The sequence below is a fragment of the Artemia sp. Qi Xiang Cuo genome, chromosome 8 (assembly GCF_049724085.1).
Source record: "Artemia sp. Qi Xiang Cuo chromosome 8, ASM4972408v1, whole genome shotgun sequence".
Taxonomy (NCBI): domain Eukaryota; kingdom Metazoa; phylum Arthropoda; class Branchiopoda; order Anostraca; family Artemiidae; genus Artemia; species Artemia sp. Qi Xiang Cuo.
Genome location: NC_142801.1, coordinates 67,148,320 through 67,172,390, shown reverse-complemented (window position 1 = coordinate 67,172,390; position 24,071 = coordinate 67,148,320). Strand labels below are relative to the sequence as shown.

At 33.9% G+C, this 24,071-nt stretch overlaps 1 protein-coding gene across 2 annotated transcripts in view; it reads right to left on the bottom strand.

The window, feature by feature from the left end:
* The window catches only part of LOC148949727 (uncharacterized), an 86,379-nt gene extending 68,479 nt beyond the window's left edge, over window positions 1–17,900 (bottom strand). For both annotated transcript variants that reach the window (XM_089093698.1, XM_089093699.1), the window contains exons 1-4: window positions 17,828–17,900; window positions 11,484–12,095; window positions 9,840–9,941; window positions 6,150–6,192 (exon numbers count right to left, since the gene is read on the bottom strand). In XM_089093698.1, coding sequence (XP_088949824.1) covers window positions 6,150–6,192; window positions 9,840–9,941; window positions 11,484–12,074 — 736 coding nt within the window. In that variant the 5' untranslated portion in view covers window positions 12,075–12,095; window positions 17,828–17,900. The remainder of the gene's footprint in view (window positions 1–6,149; window positions 6,193–9,839; window positions 9,942–11,483; window positions 12,096–17,827) is intronic.
* Between the last annotated feature and the right edge of the window lie 6,171 nt (window positions 17,901–24,071).

Below are 24,071 nucleotides of genomic sequence, written 5' to 3'. Positions count from 1 at the left end.
ACCATAAATACAGAGAATGGTAATACCCTATTACGGTATACCCCGTTCCAGGGTAATTAACGCGATCAACAGTCAAACGGTCACTGTCGGCCACGGATGCCACAATCTGGGTCACCACTAATATATCTAGCTATCTCTTTGAAGGGTAAACGACCCCCCCCCCATCGAAATTGTAATGACGGTACTTTTCAAAAACTCTTTTCTTAACCCACCAAGGTTCGGAGGAAAATCTCGTACAGTTGTAGAAAATAACTCACTTATATTTTCCAATGTCAAATCCAACAAAACTCACAATATTAACATAGAAATATAGACTCTGAAGTCTAGAAACGAACAAACTCCAAATTCGCTATTTTCATAAAAGGAAAACTTGTATTGTGGTGGACCCCAGAATGGCACGGACCTATCTAATAAACTTGAGCTCAAATCCATTGGCTTTTCCGCATAACATTATCTTTAAATGGCCCAGATCAGAAAGATTTATTTACAATACAACTCTCGGACAGATTGAGCAAACCAAATTGAAATAAAACTATTTCATAGCAGTCCCGTCTAACGGTATCTCAGATATTCAATAGTAACTGAATTAAAAATTATACATTTAATAGAGGAGGCAATAACCCTAACCTTTGGTTGGAGGATATCTAGAACATGGTATTCAAAGAATATCAGGATAAATCAGAATTAAACCAAAGTATTGGAGCTAACTGTGGATCTATATCTAGACAGACTCTATCTTGACAAACATCTAGACTAGATCTTGATAAAAATCCAGATAAAATAAGAAAGAACCAAAGTATTGGAAACAGGTGTGGATCTCCACAGTTAAACTTAAACCAGCATTTTATTATCTTATGCTTTAGAAGTTAACTACTCGATAGTCTACTCGATGTCTGCTACATTGGAAAGTAGTTGAGTCAAAGAAATGAAAATTCAACAGCCCTGAGGATGACAACAGTCTAGAGATTTTGATGTAGACATTGCAGTTCACATTGTACAACTCGAATTTCCATCACTACGGAATAGCTAAGAAACATTTTATTATTCCAAAAGTAACTTTCAGGAGCTAAGGGTTCTGGGCACAAACATACCCCGTTAAAATGTTGTAAAGGTGCTATCTCTTCTGTTTCATTATTTCTAGGTGTTGGACGATAGTATAGAAGACAGGGCTACACCAACCTAAGCTCTGACAAACAATTTTTTTTTTTTTTTGACAGAGTTGTTTATTTTTAGTGTTTTTTCTTCTTTTACATAACATTGAATTTAACAAAGTTTTTTCAACTGAAAGTAAGGAGCAAAAATAAAACTTGAAATGAACAGAAATTATTACGTATATGAGGGGGTTCCTCCTCCACTCTTTACGGTAAAGGTTTTTAGTACTTAAAAAAGAGCACCTTATTGTTGTAATTAAAAAAAAAAAGTTTCAGGAGTTGTTCTTAAAAGATCGTTCGTTAAAGTCGTATCAATATTTGATAAAGTAGAGTATCGATTACTAAGTGACACTAAATTATTATACTAATATGATTATTTTTTTAATAATAAAAAAAATATATCCCTCTTAGGCCAATGAGTGCATAATATTATTATAATGATAAACCAACATGATATAGAAAATCGGTTCCATTGTAACTGAACCACCGTGTAACTTAACCCCAAGCAACTGAACCCGTGTAACTGAACCACTGTATAACTGAACCACTGTGCAACTGAACAATCATGCAACTGAACCACCGTGCAACTGAACCACTGTGTAGCTGAACCATCGTGCTACTGAACTCTCGTGTAACTGAACCATCATACAACTGAACCCCTGCATCGAAGCAGGTAATTAACCTTTTTCAAACCAAACGATAAACAACTACGAGCGTAGAAAATACCGCAAAATGAAAACAACAAAATAAGCAAAGTGGTAAAAAAAAAATTACAGTATGTAGATGAACTGAACCGTGTAACTGAACCCCAAGCAACTGAACCCCTGTAACTGAACCACCGTGCAACTGAACCACGGTGCAACTGAACCACCGTACAACTGAATCACCGTGCAATCTAACCACCGTGCAACTGAACCATCGTGCTACTGAACCCTCATGCAACTGGACCCCCTTTGACTGAACCTTCGTGCAACTCAACCCCCGTGCAACTCAGCCCCATTTAACTAAACCCCCTGTAACTGAACCTGTAAGCCCACACATATTTTCGCTGAAATCTGAGATAAAGCCCAAAACCTATTTTAGGTTTGCTTTATAAACTACTTCGTTCGATATTCCAATAATTAGTACCAAAAAATAGAGTAAAAAATATTCTTTAAAATAAATGGAAAGTTTATTACACAATAAGTGATTAATGAACGCAATCCCTTCGAACATTTCGCATACCTGCTCTGATATTTAGAAAAAAAAAACCGACAAAGGGTCTCGTATCTGTCAAACTAAAGTAGATCTTGACACATAAACTGAGGACAGGGGTTTTCCACTTGGCGCCGGGTAAACGTGGTTTCGCCGCTAAGGAGCAAATTCGAAGGTATTTGATGATTTGCAAAGACCATTCACAGTTTGTTTATAGCACGCAATCAAACCACAAAAACAGTGAAATAATAGGCCATGGAAAAAAAGAGGAATAAGCGAGGTTTGAGAGACGAATAACGACTATGAGGCGGAGGTGGGGATGAGGAAGGTGCTGTCCCACTCCTATACAGAATAAATTCTGCTGATTTTGGGGTTAAATGTTACGCTTTACTTTTATAATAGCAGCGGGGACCACAAATATTCCCGGAATTCAAGAGAGAATAAATATAAATTTTACATTTTTGATATGTTTTTAAATTTCTTTTTGTACCCCCCTCCTCACCCAAAAAATAACCCCCCCAATAAAAGTCCTGGATATGGCCCTGAGGATCATACATCAATTTCTACCTCCACCCTCCCCTCATCTCTCCCTTAGAGCTTTTCCATCTGGTGAGAAGGCAGTCTTGGAGGTAAAATGTCCTTTGACTGAGAAAGGACTAACTATAACAAAATGGATGGAAATTCGAAAACATATCTGTCTGGAAAAGTGAATGTGAAATAACACTTAATAAACCTCACTACTACTACCAAGCTCAAATGCAGTTAGTGTTCGTACATAGAAACCACATATTTTGCAGTTTTTTTGGTGGGGAAGGGGAAATGCATATTGAAAAGATTTTCCGGGATCAGCAATTTTGCTTCCAAACTTTTTTTTGGAACTTTGTTTTGAGAGGGCGAGTCTATAAAAATATGCAAAAACTTTTTTTTTACCTATGCTTAATATCCCTTGTTTTCTTCCAGGGGCGACAATTCATTAGAATATAAGGGCGTATACATACTTTAGTTGTATATAAGGCAAAATATACTTTTATTAAATCTAAGAGGATAGTTTCGTTGCAATTTTTTTTGTCCAACAGAAACACCAAAAAAGGTTTTCTTAATAAAAGTACCAAAAAAAATATTTTAAAATCAAGAGATATCAGTTTTCACAGAGGGGAGATGCCCCTCTCCCAAATAAAAACCGTGTTTCCCATATAGATTCAAATTGTCTATAATTTTCGCTTTACTTACTGCGGGTAGAGGTTTTTTATGGATTTTGTATTGATCTATCGTAACCTTTGCTTTAGGAAGGAGAGTATATAAAAATATATAAGAAGTATATTTTGTTTAAATGGGCTATTTATCTTGAATTTTCTCGTAAATAGATTTTGATTGTCTATAATTTTTACTTTACTTACTGCAGACATATATTTAATTAACGTGTGCCAATAACCATGTTGGCTGAGAACAGAGAGTACCGCGTGTTAAAATTCATTGATTTTATATAAGAAAAATATAAGAAAAAAATTCATTTTTTTATATAAGAAAAAGGTGAATAACAGCTTCAGTCTTGAACTCAAATAAAATAAAACAAGTTTTTTCAACTGAAAGTAAGGAGCAACATTAAAACTTAAACCGAACAGAATTTATTACATATGAGAGGGATTTCCCCCTCTTCAACACCTCACTCTTTACACCAAAGTTTTTCAGTACTTAAAAAAGTTTCTTATTGTTGTAATGAAACAACCCTTGTGTTTAAGGAGTCGTTTTTAAAGAATTGGGACAAAATTTAATTTCTACCCTAAAGGTGTTGAGCAGGGGGCAACCCCCTTCTTGTCACTCCAATCACGTGTTTTTTGTTAAAATGAGCTAAAGATTTTGTTAAATGAGGCTGGTTGTCGATAGGATATTAAAAAAAATATTATTTACCAATGTTTCTTTTGATTTCTTTGTTTTCACCTTTTCGTAGTATTTTATTTTTAAACTAATTATTGGTAAAGATAGTTCTTGTACTGGAGCTGTTTCTACAATATCTACTAAGAAATTATAATCAATTTTATAGCAGGTATTCGCCTGTCAAGGGACGTACCTGAGCAGAGATATTTTTTGTGAGGAGTCTCAATAATGACAACAGAAATCTTATTTGATAATTCAGATAAATTTAGGACTTCCCTCCCGCATACGTATATGTGTCTGTAATACCGAATTTTCAAAGTCGTAAACCTCATGGTCATGGCCACCTCATGGTCATGGGGGGTGGGGTGAATCCATCTAGCACCCCTTTTTAGATTAAAATTACTACGAATGAAAAGAACAATAGCCATTGTAGAGATTAGTACCATGTATTTATTGTGGACTTAATTCGTTATAAATAGGCTTTGTCAAGATTTTTATGCACGCCTAAACTGCAAATTAATGTTTTTAGCCGACAGAGTATACGTCGATTATTCACTAGTTTCGCTCTAGTGTTAGCAACCCCTGGGAAGCATAGACATCAAGTTCATCAGGTACACATATCAGAAAGTTGAAGTCCTTTGCTTTGGACTGGGTTTGCCGACAGAACCAAATTCGAGAACTTAAGTTTTTCTACTTGCAATGCTGTGACCTCTTAAAATGTTTCAGAAAGCAATATCATTGGCCTGTGGGTCTGTAGCAATGTCACCTGGTCTAAAGCCGAGAACACACGTAGCTTTTTGTTTCGGCACCGGTTTGGAAAATAACTGCCGATTTCCTTTTCTTCAGCATGAAATGTCCAAATGTTGAAATATTACCTGAAATATAATTATGTGTGCGGATAAAGACTGTAGATTATCCACACACAATTTTCTTTCAGGTAATATTCCAATATTTACAAATTTTAATTGCCTCTACTTTAATACACTTTAGCGTTCTGACAGGCCTAAGCTTTGCTAAGTCAGACGGCGTTTTAGCCCTGAGAAGCAGTCGGCATTTTTCTTTTTTTTTTGGGGTGTATAGGACAAATTGGGCGGCATAAAAAAAGCGCGGACAAATTGGGCGGTATGAAAAAACAAGAGAAACGTGGATGGCAGCAATGCACCCATCTATTGTCACTACAATAAACAATGGGTAAAATAAATGGTCGGTTATTTTAAAGACCACGCCGAGATGGAAGCGGAACAAAATAGAAGGGGACACACTAGCTTTTTTTTCTTTTTTTCTTTTTTTTTTTTACTCCTGATGAATAAGAATATTTACAGAGGGTTTATAAAAAATAAAAATAAAATAAATTGGAAATCATAGATAATTTTTTTTTCCTAGTGAGGGAGAGGGCAAGATAGAGAATCAGGGGATTAGGCACTGCTTTTGACCCTAAGCCAATCAAAGCCTATTTATTATAAATAAAACGAGCTTTTATCCAATTTAAATGCCCTAAACTAAATAGCATTTTAACAAAACATGGATTTATTTACTTTAACAAAATTTCAACCGATTGGTTTTCAAATTACAGGAGGGGTATTATCTTTTTAAGCCTAGAAAATTGAAAATATTTAAAAATGGTCATTAAAAGCTAAAAAAATTATATAGACATAAAAAAAAAAGCACAACTGGTCTTTTAGCTGCAGAGCAACTCTGAAACAGCAATTTTACCCTATGTTTTCTAGGGAGTACCTTATTTTACCAATTTTCCTTATTTTATGAATTTTACTCAACGGGTTTTTATTTTATGTTAATTTTGAAACAGTAGTTTAAGCAAGTCATTACTATTGTTTTTTATATTCTAATCAAAATAAATAAAGAAAAAAGGAAGAACGAACAGTGTATATTGCTTCCCCTTACTTTTTAATTAAACAATGAGAGACTAACCTGGTTTTCCCTCTGTTCTTTCCAAAATCTGATTGCCAATGAGCTAAAAAAAAAGAGAAAAATTACACACAGAAATATGGACAAATCTTTAGGGTTGTGACAGACTTGAATATAAAACACTTAACCATACATCTTCTAGTAATGTGAATCCTATTATTATTCATGTAATTTAACTGTTATTATTAAAAAAACAAACAAAATAAAAAACCACAACCCAGAAAATACCAGGTTATGACACAAAGAAGAAAGGTGAAATACATACACAAAATCCCACTTTACGTTAAGCAGAGTAAAAGAACATACATGGAGCTTCAATTTGAACAAGTTGAAGAGCCCAACCCACTTGCACAAACGTTTGAATAAGCCTGTTAGCTTTAAAAATAAGAGGTACAAAATAAGAATAAAAAATAGACTAATAAGAAATTTAAATAAGAACATTAATAAATATGATTATCAATACTAATATTGTAAATATTAATAAAAACAAGAATATTCAAGAAGTCTGTAGACTTTATGTTTTAAGCTGAGAGAAAAATGAACAAACAGTTGTCACTTGTACTAAGACCTGCAACGGCAACACCTTGTCTAGCAAACAAAAAGAAATACAAAATTCAGAATAATAACACTGAGAGTACCAAACCGCTTAAAACTATTGTCCTGATTTTCTCCTTACTTACAGTTCATTAGCGCAAACTATTTAATGAATAACCAAGAGCTGCGGTTTTATTTGTTGTAAAATCAACAACAACAAAGAGAAAAACATTATCATTCAGAAATAACACTTAGCCATTTCTGAGGTAGTCTGATATGTCTCTTTGATAACTTCGAAGGCCATAGTGTTTTTTTGTTTTTTTTTAATTTAATTCATCATTCTCTTCAACATACCCATAAGGCTTCAACTCAATGCCCTCAACCATTTCTGAGATATTGCATTAATGCCCTTTTAACAATCTGGATGCATATAGTCTCTTTGATTTAGTTCAATATCTTCCTTACCATCCCCAGAAATAAAAATTCAAATTAATGCACTTGCTCAGATAATAATTACCTTTACCCCAATGCAAAAAGTGCAGTTTGATTTAGTTTACCCTCCCCAAAATCACGCTCTAAACATCCTACCGTAATATCCTTAGCTGTTCCCGAAATATTGCAAAGACACTCTTGTGACAATTTGGATGTGTAATATTTTCTTTTAATTTAGCTGTATATCCAATCCACTGAACTTTCCCTGAAAATTTCAACTTAAAGCTCTATTCTATTCCTGAGTAATTGCATCTACATTATTTTGACAGCAAGGATTCGCTTAAACTGCTTTAATTTAGTTCAATATATTTGGGCACAGTAATAGCAGAGGCAATGACAATAGCCTTAGTCACACATAGCATCAGTCAAAGTCACAAGTAGTCACAGTCGTAAGTAGTAACAGCCTTGGTCACAATCGGTTGTAATCACAGTCATTAGTAGTTACTGTCTCAATCGAACTAGCAACAATCACAGTTGCAGGTAATGGCAAGCACACTCAAAATCAGTCAAAGTCGTAAATAGCGGAAGAGACGCTAATAGTGGGAGTTATAAGTAGTTGCAGCTGCAAGTAGTAATAGTTACAATTAGTCATTGTTGCAATAAAAACAGTGGCAGGTGCACTCGCAAGTAGTCATAATCACAAGAAGTGGCAGTTGCAAGAAGTCACAGTCGCAAAAGAGTCAAAGTTGCAAGCAGTAGTAGCTGAAGTTAGTAGCAGTAGCTCGTCACTTTTAATTTCAATTTCCAATCAAATAAGGCCCTTCCAAAGGTTTGTACAACCAGTTACAATTGAAAAGAAAAATGCAAAGAGCCCACTCTGCCTTTTACTAAGGCAGTGCTACAATACCTATGACAACCATGTCAATCTGAAATTAATCCCATTCAAGATTCTAACAGGGGCAAATCTCTAGATTGGAGGGGGGGTGGCAAAAGGGGTTCATATCCAGATATTCAAGGGGCATGGGCTATATCATAACTTTTTTCCAAATTATTGGGGGGACAACTGCCCCCCTTGCCCCCCCCCCCCAACAGCACCCCTGGATTCTAATATGAGAGTTCAAACATAAAAATTTTTACATTTTTGAGGCAAGACCATTATACATGGTCTTGCCTAATGTGGGATAAAATTGATGAGAACCTCTCTTATAGGTAATAGTTTCAACCCAACACCATTTTTAGAGGTTACAGGCTATTTTTCAAAGTACCCTTAAATTGGTTCTCTAAATAACATTTTACTATCCAGACTGATTTGGATCATAATGTACAATTTGTGAATCAGCTAGAAATTTTTTTGTCACTTGCCAGTGTTTTTTATGTTTTTTATTTATTTTTGGTTACTATGGGCCATCAGACATTACTATGATGCAACCATGATTATATATCACAGGAAAAAGCCTTTGGATTTTTTTGGCTTGATATAGTAAATAACAAACCCCAGTTGCAACAGATATCATTGTATAAATTACTGCAATGCCATTTATGGTTATAGCAAGCGATTAGGATGTCATTTATCTTCTTACATATGAAGATCCAATTTTTTGACGAAAAATTTATTTCATTTTAAATATTATCATCTGGTACTTATAAAAAGCCTTAGATATAGTAATCTCATTTCTAATGAGCCCTTAAACAAACCTCTATGGTGTTCTAGCACCCCACCAGTAGTGATGAAGGAAAAGAAAAAAAAATGCAAAAGAGCACACATCAGTGCTACCCATGCAAAAAAAAAGTGATTTTCCTTGTTGTTCAATCCAGGGGACTGTGAGTTTGCAGCCATTGCAAATTTTATGGTGCACTTTTTGTTTTAATCTGATGAAATGCTTAGGGGATTTAAGGCTACTGTTTGAATTTCCTTTAAGTTTGTTTTTAAAAAACACTTCTTTAAAAAGCGTTTATTAATTTTTTGGTTGTTATGGGCTTTGGTTTGTTCCCTACTAGGTTGCAGCTAGTGACTTGGTAATGATTATGATTGGTAAAAGTGGTAAAGTAAAGGTAATGATTGGTAAAAGTGATCAATATCAAAGACAAATTGAGTCTAGTTAGGTAAAGCCAAGACAGATAGAATCTGTGAGAGGCAAAGCTTAGAAAGCTTTTTTAGAGTTGTATAATAATGATTATTTCCCCTTTTTCACAATAGTCTATCATCCTAGGTTAGAACTGAGACAGATACAAAATGCCATAAGGGTAATTCAGACAGTCTACTGTTTCTGTGATTCATTTGAAGGGTATTGGATACCAAAATATGATTCAAAACTTCATTTTGTCCAGAGGACTTACAGGCAAGTGGTCAAATGTGGTCAATTCTTCATATTATATGGGCTTTGCCTTCTGAGTATACCCACTGGAATTGGCTATTGCAGCAACAATGATTATTTGCAGCTATAAGTAAATACCTTTTCACCAAATAGCTATTTTGTAAAAAGAAAATGGTCATTTTTTCTTATTTGGTAAGTAGAATAAAATTCTTTTTACAAAGAAGATAACAAATTACAAAGAAGATAAAGAGTTAAAGTCATCCTTAACTATTCTTATTACTGATCTAAAAATAAAATAGAACTACCAGTTAGCCGAATGGAAAAAGACCTGTTTCAAAATAAAAAGCAATAATCAATCACGTTTTTTGGAAAAACCTAAAAACCAATAAAAGAAAACAAATAGCCTACTTACTTTTTCACTGCCAGTATCAAAATGTTCTCCATCAACTTCAAACTGACTAGAACTATTGTCCCACCCTTTGTCAATACCTACAGCAAATTCATCTTTGACTAGCTGAAAAAAACTATCTAAATAAAAATAAAGTTTATCAAAGGATAATATCATCGTTATAATCGTTGATTTTGAATTAAAATCAACCTGGTGGACTGTGATAAAATACTTGAGAGCCATGGCTAATTGGAGTAAAGCATGGATAGTGTCATTGAGAGGCAAAGCTGACAGAATAGTCAAAATATTTTTTAGAATTGTATAAAAATGGTTTCATTTCAATTGTTGATATATGGTCTATGATCCATCCTAGACCAAATTTAATCTTCCATCCAAAGTAGATAGTTTATGAACTGATTGATGAATATATCAAAGATTATGACAAAATGAAGGTTACTTTCTATACAACTTACTTGATCCTGTTCAGAAGAAAACAGATACATTTTAATAGCTCAGTAGTTTTTATAACAACACATATATAATATGAATATCTTTTTCATATTGATTACTGAAAATGAAGATAGTTGTTCCAGGGAAATGCATGATGTTACTGTCTATGCCAGAGCAAATTTTCCAGTACACATCTCATACAAAGAAATGAATATGCAATTTAGCAAAATCCTTATCTTAGCCTGTTCAAGGGTATGAAATTAAAAAGGTTTTAAAAATACCAAAAAAGTTACACATGGACAGGAGCCATGTAAATAAAAAGAGTTAAGGCTCTGTTCCCATCTTAAATAAATAAGAGAAAACAGTGACCTGAAAACATATTTTCTTTAAGATTTTAACCTATGTGATAGAGAGATCTTCTGGTAAATTTTTAACAGGACTGGAAAAGGGCCACACCTGTGAACTATAGCATACAGTAAATTCCTGAACTGATAAAAGTCCCTAAAGGAGTTAACATTGCAAACTTATCAAGATTTGCTAAGTTGAAAAATCAGGAGCCAAAGGTTTTTTTTATCTTAGATTTGCTTTGAACAAGTGTTCTTGATTTGTTTGTTTTCCTCAAAAAGTTTCATCACATCATACATAAAGATGTTTGGCAATGCCTATTTTCGGCTCTCATCAGTTTATCATGTAATGAAAAAACATTGAAACAATTTTCTTCACTTAAGCCTAATGTGTGAAAACCCTAACCTCACATTTTACAACCCAGATTATTTCTCCATATATAAATGTTCATTCTAATCAAATAAGTGGTCTAAGGACTTTGATTTAAATATTATTAAACTCCTCTGTCATTGTTTTGTAGAAAAAAAGAAAAGATATTTAAGCAGTTCTGGCAAAGATCAGGGAGTACAGTGGTAGCCTATAGGAACTTTGAACTAGACAAAACCAGAATGTGAGAAAACTAAATGTCAGATCAAAGAAGAAAATCTTAAAACCAGACTTTGCACTTTTTAACTGTTAAGTTAACAAGCCAAAGGTATTTTTCAGGGAGGGGGGATGGAGATTCTAGTGTCTAGGTATTACACAAATATCATGTTACCTTTTTACTTCAACCTACCCTAGTTCTTTCCTGAAATGGAAATAAAATCAAATACATAACCAGCCTTTGGTCACTTGACTTTGAATAAAGCAAACCTCAATAACAAAAAAGCTTACCAGTGGGTCGCATGCAGCAATATCTGTTTGATAAACAGAGGGACTAGTTTCAACAGGATAGTTTACCAGCTTTTCATTTGAGGGATCTGCTACAGGAGGTTCTAGATTACTGGAAGAATCTCCAGCCAAGAAATTATTTTCATAGGTTGTAGCAACTCTGTTTCTCTTTACAGCAGGTTGAGTCATTTGAGTATTTTGAGCAAGATAGCTAAGTTTCTGTATCTGGATAACTGTTTCATCAGGATAAGTAAGGCCTTTAACTTTAAGCATTTCAGCAACTTTTATTAATGAACTAGATTGAGCTTGTGGAACAGTCACTTCACCTGTATACATAAATTTCACCAAAGCTAGCAGATCATGAAATTTCACATCCTTTAGAATAATAATAGGATGGGGGTGGGAAATCCCTAGAAGCAGTGTTTCAAAGTAGGAACTACAAGTTGAGAGAACAAGTCTGTGACATTTGATGCTTTGACTGTCACATGATAGGGTGACATCTGTGAAATGTTCACTGTTTAATAGAGTTAAAAAAGCTCCATGAAATACATCCAGGTAGTTGTTCCACTTCAAACAAAATTGATTTTCCTCCATTTCAGAAATAGTGACTAAATCCTTGAATGACAAAAACTTGCTGAATTAGATTGAAACATATAAATAAGAATTTAAAATCACAGGCATTATAGGCACTAAAGGTGAAGCTTAAGAAAGTGCTCTATAATTAGAAAGTAAAACGCAACTGAATGCATGTATTTGTCTTTCAAAACTTAAACATTCCATTTCAATTTATAAATATGCCTGGTTTGATAATAACTCTGTTTCTACAAATGGTGAACAATGTGCTTTTGTAATTTGCAACAATTCTTAAATCCACAGTATCCAATTAGTTTTTGTGTACACCACTGAAGACTCTTTCAACCTGCTAGTGAATGTTGCTAACTGCTAACTCATGCTCAGTCATTGAAATATGATGACCAACCATGTTTTCAAAAGTGATTTTACACCAAATTTTAGCAGAAAAGCTATATTACTTTAAAATTGCATTTTATAATTACATTGAATTAATCAGAGAATAAGGTTGTCTTGTTAGATAGCTGACACACAGAATTGCTAAAGGATTATACTTTCTCACAACTTTTAATGCAGACATATTCTGTGAAATTTAGAAGAAAAAAATTGTTGTCTTGAATTGAACCCTGGGCTTTAGCCATTTGTAGTGACAAATGGTTAGCTAGATTTTTACAAGCTCAAAAAATGAAGACATGATTCTATTTATAATCACTGATGTGCAAAAAGATAAATATTTTGAGCATATGTGGAAAATGATTAGGCCTTAGAAAATATCAGATTATTATTTGTCAACAGATATTAATAAGCTTACAACTCATAAACATATTTTTGAAAGGGGTTAATATTCCACAGCTAAACTTGGCCATAAGTGCAATGGCATAGATTTATTGCTTATTATATTATATTATAACATTTATGTATCATATGATATTTGCTTTATTATACCCTGTTGGATATTCATCCTCTTTTTCAAAGCTAATGCTTGTACAGAGGCTCTTTCAGAGTTCCTTTGGTAATGGTTTCAGAATGCTACCTGGCTTTAATTTTCAGTTCTGTCTTTTATTTTTCAGATTTTATGAGCTATTGAAATTTTGCTGCATAGCAAGGATAAAAACGGCCAAAAAGTGTAAACTCAAGAAAATCTTATTGCAAATAGAACTAATGCTTGTGCAGAGGCCCTTTCAGAGTTCCTTTGGTAATGGTTTCAGAATGCTACCTGGCTTTAATTTTCAGTTCTGTCTTTTATTTTTTCAGATTTTATGAGCTATTGAAATTTTGCTGCATAGCAAGGATAAAAACGGCCGAAAAGTGTAAACTCAAGAAAATCTTATTGCAAATAGAACTCAAGAGGATATTTCCAAAAGAAAAAATTTTGATAAGAAATTTATTGGTTTTCCTTAAATCAAAACTCATCTAATTTGAAATTTGAGATTCATGGAAAATACATTACTGTGTACAAAAAGCAACAATTTTGGCCTAAATCAAGCAAACAGGAACTAAAAGCAAGTTTTTTGGAGAAAGGACATTTTGACAGCATTGGGGATAGAAGATCCAACATTACAGAAATGAAACAATACTTGAAATCTCTTTCTTTATGTACTAAAGTGTTATAATTGCTTTCTGAAACAATTTTGTAATAAAACAATTGATGTACATGTTGTGTATAAACGCCCCAGTGCTCCAAGTGTTTTAGATTCTGAGTGAGACATCACTTATGATGTCTGATTTTGCAAATTATGATCTAGTCCTCCTGGGGAACTTTAATCTTTCTGAAATACAATGGATTGATGGATCTGGTTTTTGCATTAGGAATTCTTCTTTTTTGTCACCCTCTCTTATAATTCTCTCTGTCAAATAATATCTCAACCAATTTGTTTCAGAGAGGGTAAAGCTTCTAACACTCTTGATTTGGTTATTCTCAGCAATCCAGATCTTCTTATTAAGAAGGTAATATACCAGCCTGCTGGTAACAGTGACCATGTTGTAAATATTTCAGAGGTATGTTTGCCACTAAACAGCCTTCTTCTATGCAACAAACATACATCAATTACAAAAAAGACTCTAAAAGACTTGCCAATGTAAATTGAAAACAATTTATTATTGATGATATTGATGTAAGCTCTTATTATTTTTATTTATTTTTTTCTCTGGCCATTGTAAAACTTCTCTGTAAATTACAAGCAAGATCTTGGAGTCATTATTGACAATGAACTAAAATTCAGTATTTATGCTAAGATGACTGCTGCTGGAGCAATTTCAACTCTGGGGCTGATTATGTGTACTGTTTCAACTTGTTCCCCTAAAGTCACTAGTCTTCTGTATAAGCAACTGGTTTGTCCCAAGCTCAAAGTTGGAATGTCTCTAGTCTGTTCTTATTAAAAAAAAAAGACATACAAATTTTGGAAGATGAGTAGAGACATGCCACCAAAGTGAAATCCAGTGTGTGTGAGCTTTCCTACTCTGCAAGACTAGCAAAGCTGAAACTCCCAACACTTGTATACAGGAGAAATTAAGGTGTTGTCATTCTAACTTATAAGTTAATGAAGGTTTATATTTCCCCCATCATTATTTCCTATTGTTGGTCCTAATTCAAGAACTAGAGTTCATCAACTGAAACTTGTTTAGCAGTCTACCCTATCAAGAGTCCATACTTAATTCTTTTCCTCAAGATTTGCCTGGTTGGAATAAACTCTCTGAAGACACAGTTACTGCTAAACCACTGCTATTTTCAAATAAAGGCTGGATGCTGAGTGGTTCTCTAGAACCACTTCTATCTTGCCTCCAAGGTGGAAATACAAACAGGACACAAACACTCGTTAAAACATCTACAGAAATAGTGCAATACTAATTATTGACCTATAAAGGCCTGAAATACTAACTGCAATGGAAATCCAACCCAAATGTGACACATTTATTTAACCTGTTTTTCTCTTACACTTTCTGTTACATTAGTAGCCTAAAATTTATGCTTAACACAGAGAGAGAGATATTCTTTAATGCAGATTGTACTAACTGAAGATAAACAAAAAAACCTGAATGCTGCATCTGATTAAATATTTTAAAACATCCTAATTACAATTTTAGCCTCAGTTTATTGTAATGTGTGACTTGAAACCCCTCAAGTGTAATCAAGCAAAATGTCTCATTTTGGCCCCTGTGGTTAGTCCTTTTGAGATTATAATTGACTACCCAGCATTCTAATACAAAAATTTAGAATTTTCATATTGTTTATAGGCCCAATCAATAGATTGTTATTAGTAAAACTTTCATATTTTTCTGAATTTAACAGCACATGGTAAGGAATTGACAGGGAGAAGAAATATAGACAATTCATTGAGAACATAGTATTTAAGCTAGCCTGTGTTGGCAGTAAATTTTTGGTCTTTTGTGTAATTTAGCTACAAAGAAAGTAAATACATTCACTTGGTGCCTTTTCCTGCTCTTTATAAGTACAATAAGTCTTTCTAAGGAACTTACATTTTGAGTCTATTAAGGGGCTCAAAATAGCCAATAGTAACAAAAAGTTTAAGAATGCATTAAAAAAAACCTATTTTGTCTGAAAAAAACCCCAATTGCAGCCAATTTAGGAATGGTAGCTATTATTTCAATTGACCTTTATATTAAAATATTATTCTATAATAAATTTGTAGAATTTTTTGTTGAGAAATTTTAAACCTTCATAAATGGCATCAGAAGAAAACAAAAGTAATCCATTAGAACTACAATGGTAAAGGTCTAGATTAGGTTTCAAATTTGCATCTCTATTGTTTCAACCCATGTATCTGTAAATTGAATCAACTGTGAAGGGACAAGAACAAGAAAAACAAGAGTAATGGGTGGTGGAATACATAGTTATAGTTATTTTACTTTTGAACTAGTATGAACAGTGGCTACCAAAAAATTTTGGTGTGATGCATTTAAGGAAAAAATGGTGTGGAAGGGGCAGCTGGTCACCCTTTTACTCTCAACAAGGGCATTATAGGCCTAACTTTCAATTTTAAATCAAAGTTGGTAGAAGTTTGCACAGCCACCCTTTCTATATAAACCTTATAAGAAAACAATAGACAACTTGCATAACTTAAAGCCCTTGCCTAAGGGACTGTGGGAGATTTTTCCTACTCAAGAGGCATAGCCTAGGTTTTTTGGTCTTTGGATTATTTTCATCAAAATAGAGGGGTATAAATTTGGGACCAGTACTGGTCAAAAGCAGACATTTTAAGAAAACAATTCTTACTTCATAATATGAATAATAATCCTAGTTAAAATATTATCTAAGGGGAGAATCTTTGGTAAATATTTTGCAGTTCATATAATTGACTTACAAATAAAGTGAACACACCACTCAATGCTTTTTTATGCCCTTTACAAATATAATAATCATTTTTGTTGCAAATGAATTTTACCCTCATCCCTATATATACCAATTTGCAGTATATATTTGTATATGTGGGGGGGGGGGGAGGGGGGTAAAGTTTAAACTTATCTCTCATTTACATCAGAAATAAACTCTACCCCCACCCCCCTAATGTGCAAATACATACCTGGTATTGGTATATATAGGGGTGGGGATAAAATTCATTGCTGACAAAAATTATTACTATATTTAGAAAGAGCATAAAAAAAGGCATTGAGTGGTATGTTTACTTTATTTGTAAGTCAACAATATGAACTGCAAAATATTTACCAAAACTTTATCCTCACTTATTTCCTTTTTTCTTCTTTTTCCAGCTTTGAAAAAAAAAATTATGAAAAAAGCCTGTGCTTCTGATAAACATTTTCTATGTTTTGGAATGTTGTGCTAAATGATATACTATCCTATGAATTTCTTATAGATGGCATTCATCCTAGCTGTTCCTAATTTTTCCCCAAAAAATCAGGAATTTCTTAGAACCCATATAGGCTATTAGCAGTGTAGGCCTATATACCCCCACCCTCCTAATGTACAAATACATACCCAAAATTGCATTCTGAATTCAAATATAACCATCATTTGAATCACATATGAACATTAACACCACCCCCATGATGTGCAAATAAATACCTAATTTGGATAAATAACTATATTTAGAGTAAATTTCATTTAAAAATAATGAAGATTGACCCAGCTAGGCTACTGCTTCAATTCTCTCATTTCTTATGCTTATATAGCAAATAAAATTGATTTATTACTATCTTTCCAATTAAGCAATACACCTTGCCTTACTTTCAAGTATTGTCACCATATTTTGCAGATAAGACTCATTGGGTACTGTATTGTGTCAAAATGAACCTGGTTTATTCAGCACTAGCATATTTATTTGAGCAGGTATTTTAAAAGTTGAAAAATGGAAGTTCAGGCTATTGTTGATGTTTTCAAAAATATATTAAATAGCAATGAATAGGCCTAATCAAAAAATGAGTGCATTTTAGAGTCAATAATAAATGAGAATACTTTATTTAGAGTTTGGATTTACAATGTGAAAGGTCAAATATAGGCTTTGGTTTGCTCTTTAGGCCATGGTTTGTGCACTGGTGATTTATTTCATCCATCACATGGACCACACACTCTATAATAGGTTGATTCCCATTCCCGAAAAATTCGAGATCCATGCATGGGCAAACAAACCCTTTACAGTAATAAGCAAAAAACCCTCTACTAGGCTATAATGTCCTACTCCACAGAAAGGGGGAAGTATCTAGGGATTTTAGGAAAACCCTAAATGAACCACTATATATGAAAAGTTATAGGTTTGAGTAAGGTAATTAAAAATGCATTATTGCCAAAAGATTGAAATTACCTATAAATTGGTTAGGGTATCTGGCTAAAAAACCATAGACCTATTTCAAACAGTATGCTTTCCAAAAAACGTGGTTTAATCGCTCATCAGGGTTGCCAGAAAGTCAAACAAACAACAAGCCCGAGCCTTTGAAAAACAAGCCAGAATACGCCCGAGCCTTTGAAAACCAAGACTGCCATCATGGTCAGTTCATAAAGTTCTAAAATTGCCCAAATTTGTGTGTTTAACAACAATTTTCGGTGCTAAGTCAAATAAAATTTTGCGCGTGTCGCGGCTTGCGCCGCGACATGCGCATGGCCTGATAAGTGTAGCTGGATTAGTTCGAGATCAGTTTTTTTGTCCTGTTAATTCAAACTTAGCATTAATCGAAACAAACACGGCAAAAAGGTGGTCCTGGTTAAACAAAACTTTGCAAAAATCTCTCAAAACAAATACGGAAAAATGTGGTCCAAATTTTTTGATAATTCTTTAACCTTTTTCAAAATCCTCATTGTTTCGTCAATGAGAAAATTAAAAATTGTATTACGAAAGTGCTACAAATTGAAGCACGTGCTACAGTGCTACATATGATGATATAGCACAAAAATAGTTCTTTCGTGCTAAAGTCAGAAAAAGTTTTGCCCCTAATCTAATTCTACTTTAACTTGCTTGCTTACCTTTTGTTCATCCTCCTCCACTTTCACGGAAGAACAACGATTTATGTGATCCACCAAAATTCATCTGTTTTAAGCTGCAGTTTTATGCGTCATAATGGTTAAACAGCTGTGAAATCTTTTTATTAACTTTTAGATTTTGATATATTTATTCCAATGAATATACTAGTAACAACCACAAGCCAAAGAAATAAAATATCTTTGGTTTATTATTGCACAAAAATTTTTAGTACGCGTTATTTGGTACAATTGCGACACAATATTTAAAGATAAGTTTATGATTAAACTCAGGCCTAAAAAAAACGTGAGAGCGGGGTTAATACAAAAGCCTTCGTAATCCCAATATGAAATAATACGTACCGATAAAAAACAAAAACAAATAAGAAATGTACTTAGATCCATAAGGCACTAAGAGATTTAAGACTCAAAGGAGGCTAGGATGTTACCTAGATCGACTAGATCGGTAATTTGGTTAAGGCTTATTGTGTTCAGCCCATTTATAACCCAACTCCTGACTAGAATTAAAATATCTAATTATTTTACAAATGAAAAACAGAAATCAGTGATTGGCAGGGCTGAGGCAATATGGAAGACATTCTAGCCAAAATTGATCATCATTAATTATGAGAGCAGCATAAAATGCAACCTGACAGCCATTAGAAAGTTGAAATGCAATTTCTATACTTGGAAATACCACTGGAAAGAATTGAATGGTACATTTGGTTAATACATATAAGATTCCATATCAGAACTAGGGACAAGGGGAACACCAATAAATACTTTTTACTCTTTCTAATTGTAATACTTGTCTCACTAAAAAAATGTATTCCTTCAACTCTCATAGTCCCAACTATAGGCCTAGGACATATGTTTATACAGGACAACAAAAACACTGAAACCACATAATTATTTCTTTATAACATACAACATGTTTTTATTAATCATATTAACAAGTTCATTTTCATTGTTATATATATTCATAAAACTGTTTACATAAGGTTTGATATGTACTATATCTGAAAGTCTTCTACTATCAGATATAAATCAAATGGTTTTGGCAGGTCAATAAACTTAGGTAAAATATGTAAACAATTCAAAAGTTGGTTCAGTAATGTGTGAACACACTACTTTACGTGGTATTAGCCTATAGTTGGGGCTACTGAGAAGGAAACATTTTAAGATGGCAATTGTTCCTTTACAATATGAAACAAAAAGGTAGTTAAAAATTTTGAAGGTGCTTCCACTATACTGTATCCCACCCCGCTAATGTGTAAATTTATTGCCAAAATTGTACATTTTCCATCTGTTTTTGTGTTTTTTGACTTCATCAATATTTATTTAATTTAAAGAAAATAATGGTTTAAACAAGAGTAATGTATGGGAAAATGCATGGGAAACATTAGAGTAGGGCTATATACTTGCAGATTAGAGGAAGTGGTAAATTATGCCGGAAGTGCCTTCATAATAGCTTAACTACAATATTTCTCCACACTTTTAAGTGAGAATTGTTTTTTTTATATGTTTTTTATTCAGTAACTCTGATTTAAGATTAATTGACCTTGATTTCTGTTTTGGTAAATTTCTATTTTAGTGGCTTTTTGTTGTCTTGAAAAATATTTGAGTCAGGTGAATGAATCTTTCAAGAATGCATCGAGATAATAATTAATAATCTCTTAGGAAAATGTTTTGAAATACTTACCTCCACCTCCTTCTCCCTTTAGAAGGCACCGATATTTGATGACCTTAAACAATCCTTGTGAAACCTTACAAATTAAATAATTATAGATAACACATTTGATTGTAATTCAACTTTACATTTTGATTTGTAATTCAACTTCAAAATAGCTTGACTACAATTTTTCTCCATACTTTTAAGTGATAATTATTATATCTCTTAGGAAAATATTTTGAAATACTTACCTCCACCTCCTTCTCCCTTTAGAAGGCACTGATATTTGATGACCTTAAACAATCCTTGTGAAACCTTACAAATTAAATAATTATAGATAACACATTTGATTGTAATTCAACTTTACATTTTGATTTGTAATTCAACTTCAAAATAGCTTAACTACAATTTTTCTCCATACTTTTAAGTGATAATTGTTTTCTTTACATGTTTCTGATTCAGTAGCTCTGATTTAAGACTAATAGACCTTTATTTCTGTTTTGGTAGATTCCTAGTTTAGTGGCTTTTTGCTGTCTTGAAAAATATTTGAGTCAGGTGAATGAATCTTTCAAGAATGTATCAAGATAATAATTAATAATCTCTTAGGAAAATATTTTGAAATACTTACCTCCAATTCCTTCTCCCTTTATAAGGCACTGATATTTGATGACCTTAAACAATCCTTATGAAACCTTGCGAATTAAATAATTATAGATCACACATTTTGATTGTAATTCAACTTTGCTCCCTCCCCCCACCCCTAATGTACAAAGATATAGGCTAGCCTAGCCCAAATCCTATATTTCCTTTTTTTTCTGTTTCTTGATTTTGTCATTATTGATTCAATTTTTGGGCAGATTATTAAGACAAGAGTGAGTGTAAAAATGAGAAGGTAAAATCCTAGACAAGCTACTTTTTGATATCTTGGAAGAGTTAGGTTAGGAAAACAAAACTTTCAGTGATGAATCCAGGGCAAAAAACATGCTCTGGGAAGGTATTGCCATTCTACTATGTTAAACCCCTTCTTATTTCTAATTCTTTGAATATTGAAAAAAACAACATTATATCTTAATTTTGAGTTTCTTTTTCTCTGGTTTTTGTTTGAAAATGCAATTCCTGTTATAAGAGTAGAATTTTAAGCCTTATCAAGGGTTTTTCCTAAATTTCGGAAATGTATTTCCATATCTTTGAAACTTCCCAAATTTGGATTGAGCCAAGTTGTAAAGATGAAAACACATTTTTGTACTTTTTATTAAGCAAAAGATCTATTCTGCATGGTTTCACTTTTATAAAACAATGGTTTTTAAAGGTCATCAAAGGTCAGTGCCCTCTATACGGGAAAGAAGTAGAGATGGGTTGGCTGCTCCAAAATATCTTTCAAGGACATACTTTAGTCTGTAAGCCCATCCCAGAAAGCTTCATTTTTGTAACCTAACCCCTTCCCAAGATAGCAACAAATAGCTTGTCTAGAATTTTACCATATATATTTCAGACTATATATTTGCATGGGCGCCCATAAGGGGGAACAAGGGGGGGCCCTTAACCTTAGTACTCTTAGCCTCATTAGTTACGGTAACTGTAGTTGTAGTACTAAAAGTATACACATAGCGCCTTCTGGCTAGTTCAAAATCCCCCACAATGTGCTCTTAAAGATCTAACTTATTAATATAAGTTGTTCTTGAGATATTGCTTTGTCACATTTTTGAGTCCACATGCTCATATTTTGTTTTGATTTAGTTCAATGTCTCCCTAAATATTTCTTGTATTTGATTACTGAGTATGTTGTTAGCTACTCGTGGGACTAGTGCGCTGAGGGTTGTGGGGGGGGGGCATTCTCAATGTAATGATTTCTGGACATGAGAACAACGCATACAAACAGGTCTATTTGAAAACATTGAGGGGATGTGTGTGGGGCCGTGCTGGACAGGGGAGCGGAGGAGATGGTTTCACTCCATGAGCTCTTTTTGAAATTCTTATGAACTTTCTGCCTTTAAGAAGTGCCCTGGTTTAAAAAACTAAATAATATATTGTGCCCACATTGCTCTTTATTTAGGCAGCACCATGGTGCTGCATATGATATTCTGTTTTGAGATTTTAATTATATAGCACTTGAAGTGCCGATTAGACCTGGTAAGCACCCCCTATAATTCAGCCTATGGGCACCAATGTATATTTGCACATTAGGGGGGGGGGGGGGTAAATTATGATAAACATGCAGTTAAAAAAGTGTTAATTACCACAGTCTAGAGAAACACATGTAGAGAAGGAAACATGTTAAGAAAACAATTCATAATATGCAGAATAATTGTAGATAATAAATATTGCATGTATCTCAGCTATACTTTATCCCTAACTCCTTCCCCTAATGTGCAAATATATAACCCAAATTAGATATTTCTAATGCATTCTGCCTATCATCAGTAACTCGTTTTTCTTGCTTTGTTTTGTCATAGTTGATTAAATTTACTGGTACGATGGATGAATTTCAGCCACGTATTTGTAAATTAAGGGGGATGGCCTGGGGGTGGTGTATAGCAGGGCTACAAGCAAGATATCAGCAACAATTAGTTCTGTATATTAATTATCAAGCATGAATTGTTTTCTTAACATGTTTCCTTCTCTAGGTATATACCATTACAAGTAGGAAAACATGCATATTACAAAATATAAATTGTTTTCTTGACATGATTTTTTAGCAACAACCCCAATTCTACTTTAAGCCTAGGCCACAAAAAGATTGGGCCAAAAAAAGGATAGATCTGCATAAAATTCAAGTCTTGCCTTAATCTGAGTAGCAATAAAATTCCTTGTAACTTGTAAGACTCCTAACGCAGAGCCATCTCAGCCTTGCAGAATTAAATTCCTAGTGGAGAAGAGTTTCAGAATAGAAAGCGTTCTACGCGTTAAAGGAGGGCTCTTGTCTTTTTGGTGCATAACCCCGGCTTAGCCACCATGATTTTGGAAGTTTTGTCTGGTTCCAAACTTTCAGTCAAAATAAGGCCAAAATAAGCCCATTTTTGTACAAAAAAGCCCGCTTTCCCGCCCCGCGGCCCCCTCGCCCATTCCAAAATTCTGCCCGCCCCTGACAGCTAAAACAAGCCCACGGGGCGGAAAACAAGCCCATCTGGCAACACAGCCGCTTTCTAGAGCTTTAAGGGCTAGGCACTCGTAGCTGATTTTGGGAACCGATTTCAGCATTAGTGGACAAACGATAGCGGCAAGAAAAATTGGTTGAAATAAAAATTTATTAGGCAAGATTTTCAAAATAAAAAATCATGGACACAAATAGTCAACAGGAGTTTATTAATAGTTGCATAATTTATCTCAGCTTAATTTTCAGTTTTGTTCTCAGCTCAGTAGCGGCGTCTTTCACCACATACATCTCTGGCTGACTGTTTATTTGTATCCGCATTTTTTTTGCGATAATCATGATGGAAATCGGCACTGATTTGCAAATCGGCACCAAAACTAGAAAATTTTTCAACCTCAAATAAACGCTGATTTCTTTTAAAAATTGGCGCTGATTTGGAAATCAGCTCCTGAAATCAGCTACGTGTGGCCAGCCCTTCAATGAGAGAAAGGTTGAAATGGCTAGGACACGTTCTGCGGATGAAGGGTAACATCTTGCCGAAGATTGTGCTTTTCGGCCAACCGACTGGGGCTACACGAAAAGCAGATCATCCGTGGTCGGGGCTGGAGGATGTCGTAAAGAAGGAATTAAGGGAAATAGGAACATCTTGGGAGGATGTAATGAGGGGTGCTTTGAATTGATTAGGATGAAGGAAAAGCGCCCGTAGCTGTTTTGACCTCAAGTGGCTTACAACTCTAGTGAGCTGTTAGAAGTAGTAGTAGTAGTAACAAAGGAAATATAGCAGTTCGATCTGACTTTGATTTGTTTTTTTTTTACTTATTTTTTAGTCAG